Source organism: Microtus oregoni, unplaced genomic scaffold, assembly GCF_018167655.1.
Source record: "Microtus oregoni isolate MIOR12 unplaced genomic scaffold, Mior012 000015F_ref0000493, whole genome shotgun sequence".
Taxonomy (NCBI): domain Eukaryota; kingdom Metazoa; phylum Chordata; class Mammalia; order Rodentia; family Cricetidae; genus Microtus; species Microtus oregoni.
Genome location: NW_024543074.1, coordinates 30876282 through 30894705, shown reverse-complemented (window position 1 = coordinate 30894705; position 18424 = coordinate 30876282). Strand labels below are relative to the sequence as shown.

Below are 18424 nucleotides of genomic sequence, written 5' to 3'. Positions count from 1 at the left end.
GAGCCAGCATCCCGAGAGGAATTCACTGGTGAGCAGCTGCAGAGATGGGGAGCCAAGTTGCCATACCCACTCTGGTGGTGTTTGTTTTAAATCTGGCCTAGAGAATGGAAGCAATCTTGGAAGTCTGCATGGCAGAGGAGGCACTTGAGACTTCCTATATAAGCAAGGTGGTGATTTCGAGGCACAGGGACAGGGCAGAGAATAGCAGAGGCATGTTCAGGAACCAGCAGGGTGGGCTAACAGGGCCTGCTAAGAAGACGGTCTGGACAGACAGACAAGGATGGAATGCTGGTGCAGCTTGCTGGGAGAATTGGATTGTCCTCTGTCACCTTTGTACCTGGGTGGGAAGGGATTTTCACAAGTGAGTAACTCAAGGCAAGGGCCAGGTTCTTGGGCCAGCAGTCTGCTAGCCCTGGGGCTGGGACAGAGATGGGAGAGCCAAGAAGTAGGAAGAGGCAAGGACACAGTGACCCACTGATGGGAGGAAAGTTTCAGGCCCAGAGCAGCAGGTGAGGGGAAGCAGAGTAGGGTGGGGCTGGTGGAGCAGGTGGTTTCTGCTTGTGGATCTTGGGTTGGGGAAGCCAGGAGGCCAGGACTGCAGGGCTGACCCCAGCTGTTGCTGAAGACTCCGGTAGCAGTTTGCTTCCAAGCAGGCTGACCACAGGCAGATGGAAAGAGAGCCCTCCTTTCAGAGGAGCTAGGTTAGAGGCATGTCTTCTTCCTAAGGAAGCTGCTGCAGCACCTTTTTTTGTGGAACCCAGAACCTCATAGGCTAAGCCTGAGTCCTACCACTACCTCGCCTCTCCTTGTTCAAGGACGCCCCTCCTCCCTCTTTAGCTGGTCTTCTCCACTGGTGTGCTTCTCTCTGTTGAAGAAGGAAGGACCACGTAACCATGCTAAATCAACTCTCCAAAGCCCTTAATTCATGCTCCCTAAAACACAGACACAGTTTTAAGACTGCCCATCAAGACTGGAGGCAAGAGTACTTGTGGCTGGTGTGGCTAACCTGGGGTTCCACAGAAGCTGAGGTGGAAACCGAGGGAGAACCCAAGTTGGATCCGCAGTCCGGGGTAGCCAGAAAAGGGGAGTTGCTTTTGTTTTCATCGTCTGAAACAGTGAACTTTTCAGCGATAGAAGTTATTATTGGATTATGTTATATCCGTCCGTATTTGGTTTAATTTTAGCAATGAACTTGTGACCGAAGCGTGGCAGTGTAACAGTGCCTCCCTTGAGTGCTGATGCTGTTGTGAAATTCACTTTGCACAAGGATACAGAATGGGAAACCGAAGCCCTGAGTGCCCCGGAACCCGCTCAGATTGTACTGATCACCAGTGGCAGAGCAGGAGTGCAGACCCCGTCACTTGCTACTGTCGTGACCCCAGGGATGCCCAGCCCCTAGAGTGATCTGAAAAGGGAATCTCACGAAGAGAGCGCAGGGAGCTTATGTTCTCTTTCAAAGAGGGACATGCAGTCGGCAGCTGCTGCTGGTGGCACACATCTATAATCTGTCACTCTGAAGACTGAGACAGGAGGATCACTGCAAGTCTGAGGCTAGACTAGACAAGGCCCTCAAAAAACTACCAAAAGATCCCCCAAATGACAAAAAAAAAAACCCTATGCACAGTAAACAAGTGGACACATGGGTACCAAACTGTAGGGAATGCCATCCTCTGGCAGTGGGATTATGGATAATGCTTGTTTCTTCCAAACATTCTCCTGCATTCTCAAAATATGTAAGTGAGAAAGGCTTTTATTTGTTTGTGTCCAGATAGAGCCTCAATAAATTGTTTGGGATTGCCTTGAGTTCACTCTATGGCCCAAGTTTTAAAATACACTTTATTACACATTTATTACAATTATTTAGTGTGTGTGTGTGTGTGTGTGTGTGTGTGTGTGTGTGTGTGTTGTTTCCATCTATTGCTCAGGTTCCAGGGATCAAATTCAGGTCACCAGGCTTGGCAGCAAGCGTCTTACCTGCTAAACCATCTTGCCAAGCTCTTGCTTTAAACTTTTGATTCTCTTGCCTCAGCTTCCCCAGTGCTGGGATTGCAGACTGTGAGCCACCAGACCTGGCTAAAGGAAGTCAGTTTGCACCAGGTAGTATCATAGGAAGTCTGTTCACAGCCCTAAGTTCTGGGGGACAGTGATAGAGCTACAGACTTGGTTAATTTCTGATCAACTGGTATAGCTGAGTCTCAGGACAGGTGGCCAGGAAGACCACCCAAAACTGTGCTTCAACCAAGACGTAGAACGGGGCTGGGCTTGGGAGCACGTGACTGTCTCTACACTTGGGAGACCAAGGTAGAAGGATCACAAGTCACCCTGCCTACATGATGTCACCATGGAACTAAAAACAAAACAAAACCACCTAGCAGGACAGAACAGTTGAGTCTGAAGGTACCTGGGGCTCATCCGTTGGCCAAAGACCATCCTTCTGCAGACCAAGGCTCTTTGCTCTGTGCTTTGGGGTTAGAGGTCACCATGGGCTTTGAGAAGAAACGCCCTGTTTGCAGCTGGGGATTCTGGGACAGAAGCAGAGAGGAATGACTTGGGGAGTGGAGCACTGTCCTGTTAGGGTTTTTACTGCTGTGAAGAGACACCGTGAGCACAGCGACTCTTATAAAGGAAAGCATTTAACTGGGGCTGGCTCATAGTTTCTGAGGTTTAGTCCGTTATTGTCAAGTGCTGGCAAACAGGGTGCTAGTGAAGGAGCTGAGAGTTCTGCATTTTGATTGACAGGCAGCAGGAAGTGAATGTCACACTAGACCTGGCTGGAGCATTTGAGACCTCAAAGCCCATCTCTTAGTAAGGTACTTCCTCCAGCAAAGCCACACCCACTCCTACAAGGCCACACCTCCCAATAGTGTCAGCCCCTATGAGCCTATGAAACCATGTTAATTTCAAACTACCTCAGGGGGTAGGGTAGAAGATTCTAGCTGGAAGCCACCTTCTCAGGTAGAGAAGGTCCACCAGGTAGAGAAGGCCTTGGCTAAGATGCTCTGCCAAGAGAGGTGGGGTGGAGAGTAGGGGTCATCGGCAGGAAACAGGCTCCCATGGGGCTAAGGTAAGAAAGGAAGGTGACCTGCTGCCTCTGGCACTCTCTGCTCTGTGTCACTTGGGTACCACCATGGGATTCTCAAAGTGATCTCATTGTTTCCTTTGTCTAGAGACCACCTGGGAACGGCCCAGCAGTTCTCCTGGGATTTCAGCCAGCCCTGGCCATCACAGGAGCTCTCTGCCTACAGCAGGTAAGGCCCGCTCAGCATTTTGGGTGTGGGAGGGTTACATACCCACTTTCGTGGGGGTGCTGAGACTGTGGGTCCTGGGTCCTGAAACCTGATGTGGAACCTTGTGGACTGGACCTGGAAATTGTCCAGACCAGATCCCCGAAGCCTGCTTCCAAACATGGTGCTAACGTCCAGGCAGGACTACCTGCAGCTCTGGGCTCATTATGACTGCAGTACTTAGGAGGATTGGCCGGGAGAGGTCAGAGATCTTTCCAGGTCCAGAACAGAACAGAACAGCACCACATAGCTCTCATCAGCACTGAGGAGTGGAAGCTAAAAGAAGGTGGAAATTTGCAGGGGAATTCCTGGATGCCATGTTCTGGAAAGAAAATGGGATTGTGAGGATGTGAGTTGTCTGCAGAGGTAGCTGGGTAGCTGAGTGGTGGTTTGAGGTATACATTCCTATACTAGGTATAAGAATTGTCTAGAAACATCTTAGGTGACCTCTGATTTTTAGATGCGAGAAAAGCGACAGGGCTTGCCAGCAGGGAGAGCAGCTTTTGATTCTTCCGGGTTTCCCTCCTTCAGGCAGCCTCCCCTGATTGCTCTGTTTGGAACCCTCCGCTTCTCAGTCTGCATCCCAGTGTGTGGCCTTACTGCATTCAAAGTTCCTCTCCAGTGGAGGTTGTCCTCCCATGGCGTACTGAGGGGAGGGATGGCGCCTCTAAGTCTCCACACAGAGCCTGGCTTTGTTGCTGCATCCATTCACAAGCCATCGGTTGCCTAAACAGAGACTACACACACAGGCTGATCAGTGCCCTGTGCTGTCACCCATTGGGTCTCTCCTCCAGGATGGAGCACTTGGTGAATGAAGCTGGCTTGAACCTCCACCTAGAAAAATGTCAAGAGCACGCCTCAGCCCAGCATCAAGTGTGCTAGGCCTGTAAAAGATTAAGAATGTTGGAGCCATAGTTAAGAGGGTCAGAAGGGACCTGCTTACACCTCGGGGACGTATCACGGCATTTCCCGAGTGTAAGGCCATAGAGTACTGCATAACCAGCACCCTGGCAAAGAGGCTCAGCGGTCAGGCTCTCTTTGGAGGTTTGGTGGACACAGCCTGTTCTGAAAGGGACCGGATGCAGCAGCACACTTTATAGGGACTCACACTGTGTTCAGTCACAGCACACCCTGTTCTTGCCAGCCTGTCTGATCTCAACTCTGAAAGACTTTGCTGTCGAGGTGGGACTACCACTGGGGGAAGGTCCCACAGGCATCTTCTAGGAAAAGTCCAGAGGTCTCACTGAATGTCCCACAGGGCACAGAAGAGGGCCACAGCAAAGACTCCTGAGCTTACAGCAGCACAGCGGGAATTAAGAAACCAGTTTCGGTCTTACTGGAGTCTCTGGGCCATGTCCTGTAATAACAGGGAGGAATATCAGGCAGGGAGACTCTGTTTTGGCTTCTAAGGCCCACTCTTTGGTTTCATACCCATTGTAGTGTGGGAGCTTACCAGTGTATCATATACCGAAGAGTATATTCCAGTTGGGGGGGGGAAAGTAAGGCTTTCCCCCTCCCTTAGTGGGATTTAAAATCTAAGTGTGCCTACTGTCAGTGTCAGCTTTACTTTGTGAGATTATAACTTGTTCCCTGTGGTCTCAGCCATGCTGCTTCCCCCACCGGGCCTCTTTTTCACCATTCATATATTGGGAGCCCAGAAGGTGACCATGGCAGAGGGCCTGACCTAGCTTCATGACTCTGATAATGTCACTATGGAGCACAAAGATACGTCAGCCGTCCATCTACTGTCTACCTCCCTCCTACCCTTCCCTTACATCCCCTGTCCACCTCCCACCCGACTCTCCACCCTTGCTCTGATCTCATTCTGCTGCTGTGGTAAACACTTATCAAAAATGATTTAAGGGAGGGCGTGGTTTATTTCAGCTTTAGGTCATAGTCCATTCCTGAGGGAAGTCAGGGTGGGAGCTCAAACAAGAAGTTGAAATAGAAACCTTGGAAGAACTCTGTTGGCTGACTTGCTCCCTGGCTTATGATTAGCTAGCTTTCTTATACAGCCCTGAACCACCTGCCTAGGGATGGTGCCTCCCACAGTGGGCTGGGCTCTTCTGCACCAATTAATAACCAAGATAAGCCCCCAGAAGCCATGCCTGCATGCCAATCTGATCAATAACCAAGACAAGCCCCCACAAGCCATGCCTACATGCCAATCTGATCAATAACCAAGACAAGCCCCCACAAGCCATGCCTACATGCCAATCTGATCAATAACCAAGACAAGTCCCCACAAGCCATGCCTACATGCCAATCTGACCAGGGCAGTTCCTCTCAGATTGAGTTTTTCCTCTCAGATGACACTAGGCTGTGTCAAGGTAACATTTCGAGCTGACCAGAGCAATCCTCTATCTCCCAGCCATCACCCTCCTTCTCTCCATCTCTCACCCTTTATACCATCATCTTCTCTTTGCTCTTTCTCGGTATCCTCCCCCTTTTTCACCCTCTTCCATCCTCTGCCCTCCATCATCCAACCACCGTCCCTTCACCCACTTCCATCCATTCTCTATCCTCCTCCTAACCCTCAATCCTCTTCCTAACCCCCACTCTCTACCCTCAATCCTTCCTCCACTCTCCATCTTCCTGCTCCATCTACTCTCCTCCCTTCCTTCATCTATGCTCTATCCTTCTTCCATCCTCCCCCATCCGTTCTCCATCCTCCTTGTGTCCTCCGTCTTCTCTGCATTAACCCTCCATCCTCATGCACCATTCCAGCGATAGCAGGGTCTGGTTATGCTGTTGTTTTCTTTCCTTATATTTGAATCCAAGTCTCCTAAGTGAGGAGTGAAGTAGTGGCCACTCTATTTCTCTCTAGGGGATCACAGGCACAAGGTTTTTGGTTGGTTGGTTGGTTGGTTGGTTGGTTGGTTGGTTGGTTGGTTGGTTTGTTGCTGTTTTTCTAGCTCTTTTTCTCATTTTAGTTTAACAGAGATTAGACTTTATTATGGGAAGAGAAACAAGCACAGGAAGGAACCTGAGGTTGCTTTAGAGCTGGACCGAATCCTTAGGCTCCTGAAGTTGTAGTCTCTTGTCATGGAGACTCTACAGGACCTGGATCTCAGTGCTTTCTGTTTTGTTTGTTTCTGTGAAAGTCACAGTGGTAGGGTATCAACTTCTTTAATTTTTTATTATTTTATTTATTGTGTGTGTCTATAAAGTATGAATGCCAGTGTGTGTGCCATGTCAGAGGTCAGAGGACAGCTTTGGGGGATTGATTCTCTCCTTCCACTGTGGCACCCAGAGATCATAATTAGATTGCCAGGCTTGGTAAACAAGTGTGTTTACCCACATCTTGTTTATCCACATCTTGTGGACCCTGTCAGCCACCTTCATCACTAAATCTGCCACTGTTTCCCATTCCCAGGGAGTAGACAGACATCCTTGGGGGCTCAAACAAGCAAGGACAGAGGAAGTAGGCCAGGCGATCCCTGCACGCTCTAACACGGAGTGGAAGTGGGGCAAGGTGACAGTGACTGAGACCTCAGTGAAGAAGTGACATTTAGGACAAGATTTAGGGACAGGATTTAGGATAAGGTAGGGTTGGAGAGGAGTGGCAGAGGCAGTGAGCTTGACCAGGAACAATCAGGTCAGAGGTCCCTAAGGCAGGAACAGCTCCAGTCATATCAGTGGGCTTTAAAACAGAAGCTGGGGGAGGGGGCTGGGCAGGAGGGAGGTGGGGACCGGGTCTGCCAAGCAAAGTGAACCGAAAGAGGAATGCACTAATTTTCATGTTGCACGTGGAGGTGGAAAGGAGGGAAAAGCACATGGGTGAGCAGTACTGACTTCGTGAGCAGCTGCCAGGCTGTGCTAGCTCTGTGTTTATGTTAGTAGTGGTGAGGTTTTACACTGTGTGTGCGCATGTGCGTGTGTGTGTGTGTGTGTGTGTGTGTGTGTGTGTGTGTGTGCAGGGCAGTGAAGAAAACCAAGTCAACTTTCCTGAGCACAGACCACAGACATCCCCCGGCCCCTCCTGAAGGAAAACATGAGACTCTAAACAATGAGTGCAAACTACAGATTAAACCCCACTAAGCTGTACAGGGGTGGGTGAGGTTGGGAAGCTCAGCTTTAATTCCAGGGGCCCTCCTGTCTTCCACAGGTCTTCAGGCTCAGGGTAGGGATGGTTCATTCCTCTCACAATTAACCAAGTCAGCCAGGGTTCCGGCTGGGGAGGAGAGATCTAGATATATACCTGAGCCCTCAGAACACATTCTTCTTTTGAAATGTTGGGTGATATTTATGGTGACTACTGGGCCGGGGACGTGGCCTACATTGCCTCTTTTAACAACACCAGAGCTGAGAAATCCTGTCGTTTCAGCGGCTTTACTAGGGCCTCCCGCTGCCAGGCTTTCTAAATGAAAAGCCATTCAGACCACAACAGAACTCCTGAGAGCATTTCAGTAACGGCTGGAAACATCAAAGCCCCTCTCTGGGCTTGTTTAGCGTGGATTGTTGAAGGGTTGGTTTGTGGAGAGAGAGAGATCATACCAGGTACAGGGCAGGGAACTGGAGTAAGGAGTGGCGTTCTTTGAGTGCTGTTCCTGAGTCTCTTGAAGAATAAGGGACCACAGAGAGCAGCACTGTCCCTCCCTGTAGGGCTTAGGGGGCCATGAACACAATCTGTAGCTTGTCCTCAATACTGAGACCACGGGCCATTTGCGCTCTTCCTATGTCTTGTATGCCCAAGAAACTGGAATTTTTAACTTGCTTCAATTTAATAACTCTAAAAATATTTGGGGACAGGTTTATGCTTATAAGCAAGTAGAAAAAATAGCACAGAAAGTCCCCGTACAGCCTTTCTTTTCTAATTAAATTTTGGGGAAGAGGATGATAGCAATGGGGATGGGACTCAGGGCCTCTGTAGGCTAAGTGAGCACTCTGCCCTTAGCTGCAGTTGAAGGCTGCCCTGCAGATGGTCCAATCACTCTCCCTAAGCATGTCCACTGTATCCAGAGTCCATTGTCCGAACAGGAAGTGAGTCTCACCTGTTACTCTTAACTGAATGCTAGACTTTATCTGGACTTGATAAGTTTTCCATGGATGTGCTTTTTCTGGTCTAGGGTGCTGCCCTGGAGCTCTGCTGCATTACGATTTTATTTAAATTAGGTTTGCTAAAAAGTCACCTGCAAACAGTGGATGGTGCATTTAACAGTGCATTTGACCGCGGGAGCTCCTACCTGAGCCTCTGGGCCTGGGGTGTGCATTGAACTGCTGTTTTGGTTTTGTTTGTTTGTTTGTTAGCTTGCTTGCTTGTTTTGTTTTGTTTTGTTTTAAAGATGGAAACACCTATTATTTACCAAGGCTACTCTGATAAGGGTGTAGGGGAGGGTGTTTGGGAAAACAAGGTTTAGGGTCAGACTTTGCCAGACTTAGGCATTGGGCGAATTTAGGGGGTCATTTTTAGGTCTCCAGAAGCCCAAGGGGAACTGGGTACAGGAGAAAGGTCCAAGATTTGGCAGGAGCCTGAGAAGTGAGCCTGGAGAATATACAGCAGACAGCTCTGTCTTTCTGAGCAAGAAATGTGCAGTGGCTACAAGCCACGGCCTCGTACTCAGCCCTGAGCCTGGAAGCTCTGGATGCTGCTTTCGCATGCAGGAGCAGGACTCTCCAGCATTGCAGATTAGCACGTGGTCAAGCTGAAAGCCTGCTCCACCATCTCAGTCACACCTCCGTGTTGCCATCGGGCGAGGAGGCCCTGGTGCTTCCTATTGGAAAGGGGCTGCACTCCTTTAGGACCTGTGATCCTGGTTGGATAAGCCTCCAGGGAGTTTGAAGAGGTTGATCCCACAGCCTTTTTTACCCAATCACAGCCGAGGGAAGAAAATACACTGGGAACTTTATCTTTGGGAGCACAGTCTACCTCCTAGACAGCCAAGACAGGTAGTAAGGACCAACATGCCAGACAGAAGTTTCTGGAGTGAAAGGTTATTCTTGTAAAACTATCCTTCCGAATGGTCCAAGGAAGACTGAATTCTCTGAAGAAGTTGAGTTGAAGAGGCTCCTGCAAGGCATGCTGGGGCATGCTGAGGGTAGAAGGTGCAGCACTATGACTGCTTACAACCAGGTGCAGACCGCAGAACCCGCTCTAGTATGCTTCTGCAGCTGCAACTGTGGTTCTCAAGAGTGAATTCCATGGGAGCCTGTGTCATTGCCCTAGATGAATCTGTGTGTGTGTGTGTGTGTGTGTGTGTGTGTGTGTGTTGGACACTTCTGCCCATGATATACTTAACACACATAAGTACATGTAAAGAACTCTCTTAAAAGTGGTGTTGTGGGGCTGGAGAGATGGCTCAGAGGTTAAGAGCACTGACTGTTCTTCCAGAGGTCCTGAGTTCAATTCCCAGTAACCACATGGTGGCTCACAGCCATCTATAATGAGATCTGGTGCCCTCTTCTGGCATGCAAGCATACACAGAAGGAATGTTGTATACATAATAAAAAAAAATAAATCTTTTTTAAAAAAAAGTGGTGTTGTGTTACTGCCAGGGAAACACCACATGCCTCAACATGATTAATGTATGGGGTGGAGGGATGGGTGGATGCATGCATGCATGCATGGATGGATGGTTGGGTGGATGGATGGATGGAGGGAGGGATGGCTAAATGGATGAATGGATAGATGAATGGATAGATAGATGAATAGATGGTTAGGTAGATAAGTGAATGTGTGTGTGTATATATATATGTACATCTGTACGCATGGACAAATGGACAGACGGACAGATGTGAGGGGTTGGAAGGCAGTAATAAGAGCAAGTAGATGGATTTCTAGAACAACAAGCCCTGGAGCTCCCGGGTTTCTTAACCAGGAGGATAAATGATTGCACTCTTGCCATAGAGATGGAAAGTCAGGCGAGAGCCTAAGGAGTAGCATGATGGTGTCCTGGGCTATTCCTTTGCCCCTTTGTCTCCTTAGGCAACAGAACCCTGGGTGCTAGGGCTTGGGAAGAAACTTTTTAGAACAGGAATTGGGGCTGAAAAGAGAAGGCAGAGCTTCTGGGAGGGGGCGTTCCAAGAAGCAGAGGCTGCTGGCTTTGTTCCTCAGTCTCTCTGTGCCCTCTCTCCCTGTGCCACCGCTATCCCCTCACCAACCTCCTTCTCCTTTCTCTCCAAGTGTCTTTTGCCCCTTCTCACTGTTCATCCCTCAAGCCCTCTGTCTGATGGGCCGTGAAGCAGAAGTCAATGTGTGGGTGCCTGCGTTTGCGTTTATTTTTGAAGTTACTGTAGTTACCAGCCAGTTGGAGATTTTCATTCCCTTTTTTAAGTCATAGAAATCCCTGAGTTTGGCATTTTATGCTTTTTTCTTATATCCCCAGCCTGTTCTATGCTCTTTATGGTTGTGTAGTCCTTGATCAGTTTTACTTCCCTCTCAGAGGCTGGAGGACGCCTTGGAAGTCTTCCACTTGGGCTTCATTTATCCTGTGGCCAGTGGCTGGTGAATTAGGAGCCCAGAGGGTGGGGATGCTCGTGGAAAAGAGTCCTGGATCTCATGGGTTTGAACCGTTCTCGTTTTCACTGGTAGGCTTTCTGAACAGTCCTGCCTGGAGTAGAGGGACACGTAACACGATGGGGTCAGGAGAAAACTGCTGTGTGGGGAGAAACGGTTGAATGGAAAATTAGTTTTTCTTCCCAGTAATTGTTTTGACATGAGCAGTAATTAGCCAGCAGCTGACAGGCTAGAACTGAAGGAAGAACAAGGGGCCGGATTAAAGGCAGAGTGCCTGGGCATCCGCTGGCTCCTGGCAGGGCAGGGAGCCAAGGGAGCCAGATGAGCCCGGGGATCCAGGGCTAGGTGACAGGATGCAGCTTATAGAACGTGCCTGGTGGTTGCTGGGAAGGGAGTGAGTGGGGATCGGAAGGGCAGCCTCTGCCCTCAAAAAGCTAGGGAACAACCTGGGCTTATAGGAACCCGCTGATGTCAAAGATAGTGGCGTCGCTACCTACTCAGAGAAAATGTTTGGTTTATCCCCAGACTGAGCTATGGTATGTCTCCGTGCTATAAAGTGTGTGTGCAGGCTGAGAGACCTGCCGTATGTTTCTTGGTCTGGGATAATAGCTTATGGCTGGCCATTTCCTTAGAGCTTCAGCACGTTTAGCTCTTAAAACCATCTAGGCCTGGTGCCTTCTAGTAGACATGCACTTTTCAAATGTCTTCTCCTCTCCCCTCCCCTATCCCTGCCCCTCCTCTTCTTCCCCAGTATCTTCCGATTTTCCTCTCTCCTTCCTCCTTCCCCTTCCCCTTCTACTCCTTCCCCTCCCATTGCAAGTGTTCTTGAAGTAATTTTGATAATTTGAATCTTATGGAAGGGTTGGATTTGATTCATCTACGATTAGAAATCATTTTTTTTTGTGTGTTTTTTGTTTTTGTTTTTGTTTTGACAGGGTTTCTCTGTAGTTTTGAAGCCTGTCCTGGAACTAGCTCTTGTAGACCAGGCTGGCTTCGAACTCACAGAGATCCGCCTGCCTCTGTCACCACCACCCGGCCTAAATCATGTGCTTTTACATTTAAAAAAATAGTTTAAAAAAAGAAAGAAAGAAAGAGAAAAAAGAAAAAGAAAAACTCTTGCCTGTATTTGTTGTGCTTAAGTATTTGAATTCCTAATTTTAAGCATTTGTGGTTACCCTCAAATTAAGCTACTTCATCTCCTTTTCTTATTGTTATGATTCCTACCAGACCCTAAACGCACACACGCTCATGTCTATACATGCAATGACACACACATGGAAGGAGGGGAGAAGGAGAGAGAGCACCAGCTCTAGGTTGCCAGTGTCATTCTTCCCTATTAGCATTAACTTCCCTCGCTGGGCCTGCCTCCTGTTTTCCTTGCTTTGTTTTGGAGGTCATTTAATTTTTTTTTTTGATTCCACTTAATTTTGTTGCTTTGGGCTCAGTAATAGAATAATTAAGGCTATGAATTCTCCTAAAACTATAATGCAGGCTTTATCCATTCATTTAAACCCATTCTTCCTCACTCTTTTCTAAACAATGTGTAATTATGTTCTTAAGTTCTCTTTTAGGCTGACAGTCCTTAAGAGGACATTTTCTTAAGTTTCCAACTATTTGGAAGTTCAGTGGTTGGAAGCCCTGTGTGTTTATTTTTCATTATTAATATCTACATTTATTGTGTCCTGGTCAAAGAATGTGGCCTGAATTATTCATGCCCTCTGCCGTGCACTGGCAGTTTATTTGTGGCTTAAGCGTGGTTAACTTTTCAAAGGTCCCACGGCTTTCTTGGCAAATGCTGTCCTCTTTGTTTATAGGGTAGGATGTTTTATACATGTCCCTCACTCAGTCCTTTAAATTAAATTGCTCAGATCTCATTTGTCTTTATGCCTGCCTATTAATCAGTCTCAGAGCCCAAGCGTGTGCCAAGGCTTCCACCTCCATCTTACACTTCCAGGCCTTTCTTTTTGAGGCATGGTGTTCCCTATGCAGGTTGTTCACCTGCTTCAACCCTCCCAGCACACACACGCACACATGTGCACACATACACACACAAGCACGTGTATACACACTCGTATGTGTGTGCCGGGATTGCAGGTGTGGCTCACCATGCCCTGTTCTAGCATCTGCATTCTCTCCATTTCGACACTGTCCTATTTGATAAGCAAACGTTTTCCGGGTGTCCCACTTTGGCAACATGGTGCCCTACTATGGCTGATTTCCTGACAGAGCCTCTTGCCCATCTGAGCTGGTTCCCTCGGTCTTTGATGCTTGTAGAGTCCCAGACTCTCCTCTCTGGCTGCTTTTTTTACTGAGTTAATATGATGAACATCTGGCCAAACATCTGAGAGCTGAGTGAGGACCATGGCTATGGAGCTGGCCAAGCAGAATTATTGTACTTTCTTCTCCAAGTGCTGGATGGAACCCTGATATGTATCAGTTTCTCGTGTGTGTGTGTGTGTGTGTGTGTGTGTGTGTGTGTGTGTGAACATGCCTGCCCAGACTTCTTCAGGAGTCTAGAACTGACCTTACAAGTTGGGGAGAGGCAAAGCTACACAGGGGCTATTGAGCATTGCCCTGCTTGCAAATGACTCTGGATTGTTTGCTACCAGCAATAGAAGATGGGCTGCATCCCCAGCGCAAAATGTTTCTACCTAGAACTGTCTTTGCCAACTCACTGCCATGGTTTGGTTCAACCCTGGCCACCCTCCATTCCAGACTTGGTGTCCCTTAGCTAAAATGCTTTCAGATCAGACATGCTTCCTAGTTGGGAATATCCACATATACATTATGATCCACCTGGGGGATGGGATCCAAGTATAAATAGAAAACTCATAGATAATTTTACACAATATTTTAAACCTTGTTTCATGGCATAAAATTTTCCGCTCATGATGTCATCTTAAAACTCTGAAACTTTCTATATAGCCCTGGCTGGTCTAGAATTCACTATGTAGAATAGGCTAACCTTGAACTCACAGAGATCCCCCTACCTCTGCTTCCCAGGCTCTGGGGTTAAAGGTGTATGCTATCATGCCTGGCCTTTTTTTTTTTTATTTTGAGACATCATCTCATTAAGTTGCTCGGGTTGGTCCAGAACTCACTCCCACCTTGAACTCCTGCACTCTGGAATGGCAGGTGTGAGCCATCAGGCCCTGTTGCTTTTGTTTTAGGAAAATTGAGGCTCAATAATTCATGTTGTTGATTGTCATTTATTAATTAGAAGAGCCAAATTTCACGACAACTAGTCCATCCCATCCTCTTTCCATTACCCAGGTTGAACATCCTATCCCCCAAATCCCAAATCTAAATTTTTTGAACATTAATATACTTTCGAGCTTTGGATGTGAGAGCATGTATTAGTAATTTTCTCATGGCTGTGACAAAACCACGTGGCAAAGCAACCTAAGGGGCTGGGAGACAGCTTACTGGGGAACGTGTTTGCTGTACCAGCGTGAGGAACTGAGTTTCAGCCCCAGAATCCACATTTAAAAAAGCCAATAAGGCCATGTGTGTCTGTAACCCCATCACTGGGGAGGCAGAGGCAAACAGATCTCCAGAGCTTGATGGTCATCAGTCTAACCCAACTGATGAGCCCCTGGTCCTGATGAGAGACCCTGTCCCTAAATAACAAGGATCCTGAAAAGCAACATCAGAGGTTGACCTGGGAAACACAACAAAACACACACGTACACACACACACAGCCCGCACCGAGAGTGCATACTTGAGTGTGTGCACACATACACACACATACAAATGAGAAAGGAAGGGTTTATTTTGTTTCATTATTTGGCAGGATGCAGTCCCTCATAACTGGGAAGGCATGGCGAGGGAGTATGCTGCAGCCGGTCACATTACATCTGGAGAGAGAGGGGGAGTTGGGGGTAGAAAGCCAGTCTGCTCCCCAGACTTTTCAGGACCCCTGGCCTGACTTTTAGTCAATCTAAGCACACTTAGACTTCATTTTCTTCAGTTAAACCTCCCCAGAAGCAGCCTCCAGTGATGGTCAAAGCTGTGCGTCCCTGTAACTCTAAATCCAGTCAAGCTGAGGGCCTTTCAGAGTTTGGTTCTTTGGATGGTTGCTACACACCTAGTGTAACATTTCCAAGTCCTGGAAGGTCCAAACTCTGAATTAGCATTTTTGATAAAGAATATTCATCCATACGTACGTGACAGCATTCAGAGACTGAGGGTAGAAAAGTCCCCCAGGAAGAAAGAGAAGGAAGAGAACTCATAGGGCTCTGGTGGGGGAGCCACCTGATTCAGGAGGAAGAGACAGGCCCCCTCATCAGCACCTGTGGTGGCAGCTGGGCTCTGATGACCTTGGCTTCTACTGATTGGGCTCCTTAGAAGAAAGTCCGTCCCCTGAGAGTTCAGGACACTGGCTGCCAGGATTCCACTCTTTTTTAGCCCTTAGCTGCAGATCAGATTCCAATAGATGGGCCCTGACACATGAGAACTCCACAACCCTGGGAGGAGGTGGGAGAGCGAGGGCTGCTGTGGCCGGAAGTCCAGGGTGCCTGTCTGTGGCCCCCGCAGCATCTGAGCTGTGTCTCTGTCCCCACAGTGAATGGATACCACGCATCAGGGACCCCGGCGCACCCTCCAGAGACTGCCCACATGAGTCTCCGAAAATCCACCGGTGATTCCCAGGTAAGGTGCTGCCAAGGGAGGTAGGGGCAGCTGAGTGTCTAGCTCAGGAAGGATGTAGTTGGGAGTCAGGGACTGTAGCCCTCTTCTGCTGTCAGTGGAAAGTAGCCCAGGGTTGCCCTAACAGTTTTGGATGAAGGATGGGTTGCAGAATTGCAGTTCATTGGTTTTCTAGAAATTGAGGGAGATTTGGAAGAGGAGCTAATGGATTATAATTGTCAAATCAGGGAGATCCACTCTGCTACCCACAAATTCAATGAGTCCAGATTTCCTGTCAAGTTAGCAGTGTGAGCCAGCCGGGCCATTGTCCTTGTAGTCCTCTGCTGTCTACAGAAAAATGCGACCATCATTTGCAACATGGCGTAAGCATAGCTGTAGGAGGCAAAGAATAATGTGTGCTTTTACTTTTGAGTCAGGGTCTTATGTAGCTCTAGCTTTTGATCCTCCTGCCTGCAGCTCCCAAGTGCTGGCACTGCAGGCATGCACACCATACCCAGCTGAAATATGTTTTAAGATTCCCAAACTGCTGTCTCCATCAGAACCGGCACGTGTGACATCATGAGATGGGAATCATTAGTACTCCTATGAGCCTGGGACCACAGGGGAGCAAGCTCATGAGATTGAGTGGAGGGTCATAGTGGACCCAATAGAATATCCTATGATTTCCTTATTTGCAGGAAGCTGCATCTAAGCAGGGGCGTGGGGGGGTGGAGGTGGGGGTGGAGGTAGTCTCCTTACAAATTAAGAGATTCCTAAGGAAACTTCCAATCCCTGCCATACTTTCTCGGGAATCAGTGCGGCAGCCCTTAGGGGTGATGGTATTGATGGCTGATGGCCACAGTAGTAATCCTGCTGAGAAAAGTAGCTGTGTAGGCTGTGGCCTCCGTGTGGTCACTGAGGGAAAGACCCTGAACTCTGTGAGTGCCCTCAGCTAAGCTGTGACCGCCAACTTCAGTGCAGCCAAGGGTGTTGCGTTTGGAACTTTAGTAAGCTGTCCTCTCGGAGCCGAACATTGACTGAGCCCTGGATCAGTAAACTGTGGTAGAGAACTCAAGGCCCAGTCTTAGGCAGGCCTTTCAAGTCTCTTGACTCTTGTGTACGATCTGAGGTGAGCAGGGTGTGCATTCCAAGACGCCAGTAGAGGTGCTGCTACTGGAGACCATGTCTGGCTAGTGGGGATTGAGGTTTAGTTAACAGTGCACAGGGCTGAGCCTGATATCATCAAATCCCTGCTCACTTCACTTGTCATGAATCAACCCTGACGTGTGCGTCCTGTTGAGCCACGCTCTTCATGAGCCAATGAGTGTGTTGGAAGGGAAGATGACTTGTCATCTGACTTGAGAGTATTTCTGAAGACATGAGCCTGCCCTGCTGCAGCTAACCATGATTAAACCATGTTGCTCCCCCAGCACCATCAGGAAGGAAACTGGAAACAGCTCCCCATTCTTCCTTCCCCAAGGAGATGTGACTCCCCGTACTGGGAAACTCAACCATTTAGTACATGCTTGCTTCTGGGGCAGCTTAGGATCTGGAAGCTGATTTAACAGTGTGCTGTAGGCCTTGGACAGAGGAATTTCTCCTCCTGTATCTGTTCTTGGAATGTACTCAGAGATTTATATGTATTCTGATTTCTATGGAAGGCCATTCATACAAGTATTATTTATACCCCTGGAACACTGGACCCAATCTAACTGTCCAATGGTAGGGGACAGGTAGAATGGCCTCCAGTGCTGGACATTAGCCCATCAGTGACATTACACAGTCAATAAAGAGCATCCCCCTGAAGAAAATGTAATGACTGAGAAAGGCTTCCAACTTGAATCAAGTGGAAGGGACTGGAGAGATGGCCTGGTGACCAAGTGTACTGTTCTTCCTGAGGGCCTGGGTTCAAGTCCAAGCACCCATGACAGGCAGCTCTCCACAGTCTGTAACTCTAGCAGCTGGAGTTACTAGAGTCTAGCTCCAAGGGATGGCACCCTCTTCTCGCCTCCAGGAGAACCTGTACTCATGTATGCATGTGTGTGCACATATGTGCGTGTGCATGTATGCAAATGTGTGTGCACATGTATGTGGGCATATGTGTAAATGTATACGTATGTGCGCAAATGTGTGCATGCATTGTGTGCGTGTGGACGTGTGTGTGCAAATGTGTGTGTGCGTGTGTATACATGTGTGTGCATAAGGGGATACAACTCTATTTAGAAGAAGGAAACTGAGCTTCTGAGAGGAAGGAAGACCAGAGAGTCCATGATGGCCTAACTACATCTCAGTCCAAGTTTCTCCATTGGGGACATTTGGTGACATCTCTGATTTTGATCGTTACCACTGCAGAGTCAATGAATTCAATGAGTAGATGCAAGGGATGTCACTCACTGTACAGTGGACAGGGCAGCCTCCTCAGCAAGGCGTCATCTTCAGTAAGGCGTTACTAGCTTGAATATATGAGTAGCATTGAGGTTGCAAAAGCTTGACCAGAGGACACGAGTAATTTTTATTTTGTTTCTCCTTTCTTCAAGTTTCCTAAGATCAACACATTTCACCTCTATAAAAGGCAGAAACACTCTTTTGGTTAAGAGAATAAAATTTGGCTGTGGGAGAGAGAGCTCAGACGGTGAAGAGCTTCTTATGCAGCCTGAAGACCTGAGTCCAGTCCCCAGAACACAGAGAAAAGACAGGCCATGGTGGGGATCTTGTAATCCGAGGAAGCAGAGATGGGAGGATTGATGGGGTTCACCGGCCAGCCTGCCTAGTGTAGTTGGTGAACTCTAGGGTGATGACAGGCCCTGTCTCAGAAAACAAAGTCTAGAATGATTGGGATTGGCCTCTGCCTTATCCATGTATGCTCACGTGTGTGTGTGTGTGTGTGTGTGTGTGTGTGTGTGTGTGTGTGTGCATGAACACACACACACACAGAGTTGCTGAGGATGTGTGGTGCTGGGTTCCCAGGGAAGGCCAGCTCCAAGGCCTAGGTCTGGTACACAGTGACTATTCTACATAGGCAGGTTAGCAGAATATTCTTTTTGGATAATAAAAAGT

The 18424-nt window shown here is 48.3% G+C and overlaps 1 protein-coding gene across 6 annotated transcripts in view; it reads left to right on the top strand.

Moving 5' to 3' along the window:
* Gas7 (growth arrest specific 7) overlaps positions 1-18424 on the top strand; it is a 231851-nt gene that overhangs the window by 171055 nt on the left and 42372 nt on the right. For 3 of the 6 annotated variants that reach the window (XM_041664089.1, XM_041664091.1, XM_041664092.1), the window contains exons 3-4: positions 3168-3248; positions 15306-15391. In XM_041664089.1, the coding sequence (XP_041520023.1) occupies positions 3168-3248; positions 15306-15391 (167 nt within the window). The remainder of the gene's footprint in view (positions 1-3167; positions 3249-15305; positions 15392-18424) is intronic. The other 3 variants (XM_041664094.1, XM_041664095.1, XM_041664093.1) reach the window with 1 other exon arrangement.